The sequence below is a fragment of the Coregonus clupeaformis genome, chromosome 28 (assembly GCF_020615455.1).
Source record: "Coregonus clupeaformis isolate EN_2021a chromosome 28, ASM2061545v1, whole genome shotgun sequence".
Taxonomy (NCBI): domain Eukaryota; kingdom Metazoa; phylum Chordata; class Actinopteri; order Salmoniformes; family Salmonidae; genus Coregonus; species Coregonus clupeaformis.
In genome coordinates this window covers 13,398,361-13,402,674 of record NC_059219.1, presented here as the reverse complement: position 1 = coordinate 13,402,674, position 4,314 = coordinate 13,398,361, and the positions used below count along the sequence as shown (strand labels likewise).

Sequence of the window (4,314 nt, the reverse complement as noted above, 5' to 3'; positions counted from 1 at the left end):
CCAAGTGGGTGGGCCTATGCTCTCCAAGGCCCACCCATGGCTGCACCCCTGCCCAGTCATTTGAAATCCATAGATTAGGGCCTAATTCATTTATTTCAATTGACTGATTTCCTTATATGAACTGTAACTCAGTAAAATCTTTGAAATTGTTGCATGTTGCATTTATATTTTTGTTCAGTATATTTAGCAGATGTTATTGCGGGTGTAGCAAAATGCTTGTCAGATAGTACGTTTAGCAAATTCGTAACATATTGTACGTTTAGCAAATTCGAAACATTTTTACGAAATGGGTGATGGATATCGACAAATTAATACATACCATACGACACGTAACATATCATACTAAATGGAGTGTCTAGGATTTACATACAGAATAATACGAAATGCTCTGAGACCAGGCTCTCAGACATGGTCTCTAGGATACACAGGCTAAACACACAATCATATGGGCGTTGCCTGCTCTCTTTAAATTCTTTGAATTCTCGTAGCTCTTGCGCAGTTCGCTACTTCCCATCCTGTTCTCCAGCGGCTCTCAGTTCGGTAAGTAACAGTTTTTCGCTTATTCTATACAGTAGCGTTCATCGTTTAACGGAGTAGGTTATCTACTGTAATAAACAGGTCTCACACAACTGAAATAACTGTTTTGAATTTATAAAGTGTGCCTAGCTAATGATGTGTCTCGTCCATAGCAAACTTGTAGGCTGAAATGTGCATTTAATCTTCACTTGATTTGATTCACAAAACAGTTATTCTATGATTTGCTATGCAGGTTGATGGGCCATACTATTTACTGATTATGACAATGTAGTCTATATATAGGCTAACCTTTTCATGTTTCATTTAAGCAATGTTTTTGTTTTAGAACTCTATTAGGCCTACAAACGTTTTTCTCAGCGGGTTCAAGTCATTTTATAGGTATTAATCACCCAGTTTCAACAGCCTGATTTCTTTACACTGAACTGTTGCAAAACCAGAGGTTGAAGGACAATATACACAGTTAGAGATGTTGGATGTTCCCAAAGAAAGGGGGAGTCACTAAAAGAAAGAGGAGGGGTCGGAGGTAGAGGGAATGTGTGATAAGGAGTGGAAGGAATGGAACAACTTTACAGCAGCCAAGGAATTTGCTTACAGAGCCAAAGAAGGCCAACTCCCATCCTCTCTAAAAGTGTATTGTTAATTTGTTTGTCTTAAAGACTAATTGTGGGGGTAGGCTATATTATCTGTCTAATAGAGACATTAAGTAGTGATTTATTGGTACTGGCCTGAGTGGGGTTTGAACCAGCAACCTGGCAGTTGCAGGATCTCCTGTGTGTAAGTGTACTTATATTCAGGGACCCCCCCCCAAATTACATAATCTCTCTCCCTCTCTCTCCCCTCCTCAGTGTATCAATATCTCTGCAGTCATGCCGTCTGAGTTGGAGAGTTCCATGGAGTCCCTGATCATGGTGTTCCATCGCTATGCCGACAAGGACGGTGACGGCAACACACTGAGCAAGAAGGAGCTGAAAGAACTCATGCAGACAGAACTGGCCAGCTTCCTCAAGGTACCAGACATCCCTCTCTCTCTGTTTTCCATCCCTCTATTCTGTTCTTCTACACTTTCTCTGTCGCTCATCTCACCACCTTTCCCTCTCATTCTGATTTCTCTCTCACTTTATTAGAATAAAGAGTATCCAAAGTCAATCTAACCCGCTCCACTCACTCACTCATTCACTCACTCACTCTCTTCATCTCCTCCATCTCACCTTCCCTCTCAGTCCCAGAAGGACCCAGCCACCATAGACAAGATCATGAAGGATCTGGACCAGAATGGTGATGGGAAGGTGAGCTTCGAGGAGTTTGTCTCTCTGGTGGTGGGCCTCTCCATCGCCTGTGAACAGATCTACCAGCTCCACACCATGAAGTCTACCGCCAAGAAATGAGGGAGGACAGGACTAGGAGAAAGAGAAGCAGAAATGGCTGTTTTTCTATACGTCATTTTTATAAATAAGTCTTACTGTTGTGAATAAACACTGGCTTTCCCACTCTGTATCTCTGTTTGTCACATTTGTCTGACGTGCGTCTGTGTTGTATTTGGCCTTTAATTTGTCCCCTAAGTGTTAGACTGAATGTCCTCTGTAGCTCAACTGGTAGAGCACGGCGCTTGTAACGCCAAGGTAGTGGGTTCGATCCCCGGGACCACCCATACACAAAAATGTATGCACGCATGACTGTAAGTCGCTTTGGATAAAAGCGTCTGCTAAATGGCATATTATTATTATTATTATTACTGAATAGACAGTACTAGTCACTTCCTAGTTCAGCATTGACACAACAACTACTTTGTAAACCTTGGCGCAAAGCCTTTCTAGATCAATGCTAAAACTACCCACTGGGCACAAACTGGTTATATCAACATTGTTTCAATGTAATTTGTCAACCCATTGTGATGTGTAAAATACATTGGATTTGCAAAAAGTCATTGACTGTTTTGTGGGTGAAATTCCAACCACAGGATTTTCAACATAGACAAACCTTATATAAATATGTTGAATTAATTACTTTGTAACAATGTCAGATCTTCAACGTTATTTCCACTATAAGAAAAAACACTAGGGTGGGCAGCACCTCCTACTGGATGGAGAGTTGATCTATCTACAGCTATCGCTTTGGGCACCCATTCAGGGTTCTAACTAAGCCCTGCTTAGTGTTTGTCACTGACTATTACCAATGTGCTATCGTGAGCGTGATTGTTGAGAAATCTCCACTAAATAGATTAACTGTTGCTATTTAAGTCATTCCAAAGGGTAGATTTAACAGAGCAAATGAAATGTAACCTTACTTTAGCAATCATATATCAATGATGCTATTTGCTTATATAGCATTTGGGAAGTCATCAAGAGCTACTGTTTAAATTCAGCCCAGGATTCTACTAAAAATAGACAATACATATAGGTATAGGGTTTCAAGCTTAGGTTGTTTTCAAATGGAATCTACAAGTTAATAATAAATATGTTGGATTCACGTCTCCATGTTAACCACAAATCAAACTTAAAGAATAGGACTAAATCAAATCAAACTGTATTTAAAACGCATTTAAAGTTTGATTTGATTTAGTCCTATTCTTTAACTTTGTTTTTTTGTTGAAATGGAGACGTGAATCCAACATATCAATTATTAATTTGAAGACAAACTGGAATTGAAGCCAAACTAAGTGGCACAGATGGAACTATCCAAACAGAAGATACATCTCCTTCAAATGTTGATATTTGGTTGCGTTGACAACCGAGCACAATTCAATGTCACTTTTGCAATACAGTAAATAGCCTACTAACTTGTCAACAAGATAACAAATGATATGTTGGATTCACGTCTCCATCTCAACCAAAAATACAAGTTAAAGAATAGGATTAAGGCAGTGTCTCAGATGGAACTATCCAAGCAGTAGATACAGCGCATTCGGAAAGTATTCAGACCCCTTTACTTTTTCCACATTTTGTTACAGCCTTATTCTAAAACTGATTTAAAAAAACAAACATTCTCATCAATCTACACACAATACCCGATAATGACAAAGAAAAAAAAGGTTTTTGGAAATGTTTGCAAATATATAAAAAAATACAAAACTAAAATATCACATTTACATAAGTATTCAGACCCTTTACTCAGTACTTTGTTGAAGCACCTTTGGCAGCGATTACAGCCTTGAGTCTTCTTGTGTATGACGCTACAAGGTCGGCACACCAAGTCACTTGGCTCTGTCATATCCTCACATGGCCTCTCCTATCATTGCTACGCTGACGATACACAACTAATCTTCTCCTTTCCCCCTTCTGATAACCAGGTGGCGAATCGCATCTCTGCATGTCTGGCCGACATATCAGTATGGATGACGGATCACCACCTCAAGCTGAACCCTGGCAAGACGGAGCTGCTCTTCCTCCCGGGAAGGACTGCCCGTTCCATGATCTCGCCATCACGGTTGACAACTCCGTTGTGTCCTCCTCCCAGAGTGCGAAGAGCCTTGGCGTGACCCTGGACAACACCCTGTCGTTCTCCGCCAACATCAAGGCGGTGACCCGATCCTGCAGGTTCATGCTCTACAACATTCGGAGAGTACGACCCTGCCTTACACAGGAAGCGGCACAGGTCCTAATCCAGGCACTTGTCATCTCCCGTCTGGATTACTGCAACTCGCTGTTGGCTGGGCTCCCTGCCTGTGCCATTAAACCCCTACAACTCATCCAGAATGCCGCAGCCCGTCTGGTGTTCAACCTTCCCAAGTTCTCTCACGTCACCCCCTCCTCCGCACACTCCACTGGCTTCCAGTTGAAG

General features: G+C 41.4%; 1 protein-coding gene across 1 annotated transcript; it reads left to right on the top strand.

Annotated features, from left to right (window-relative positions):
* Window positions 1–394: 394 nt before the first annotated feature.
* Window positions 395–2,029, top strand: LOC121542351 (protein S100-A1). Its single transcript, XM_041851754.1, has 3 exons — window positions 395–540; window positions 1,383–1,544; window positions 1,758–2,029. The coding sequence occupies exons 1-3, from the start codon at window positions 409–411 to the stop codon at window positions 1,920–1,922; spliced, it is 459 nt and encodes a 152-aa protein (XP_041707688.1). The 5' UTR covers window positions 395–408; the 3' UTR covers window positions 1,923–2,029.
* Window positions 2,030–4,314: the final 2,285 nt, after the last annotated feature.

Bases quoted from the DNA above. Each gene is read 5' to 3' on its own strand.
- LOC121542351 (XM_041851754.1), top strand. From the start codon at position 409: ATGGTCTCTAGGATACACAGGCTAAACACACAATCATATGGGCGTTGC. The intron at 541-1,382 runs GTAAGTAACAGT...TCCCCTCCTCAG, and splicing joins CTCCAGCGGCTCTCAGTTCG to TGTATCAATATCTCTGCAGT. The intron at 1,545-1,757 runs GTACCAGACATC...CTTCCCTCTCAG, and splicing joins AACTGGCCAGCTTCCTCAAG to TCCCAGAAGGACCCAGCCAC.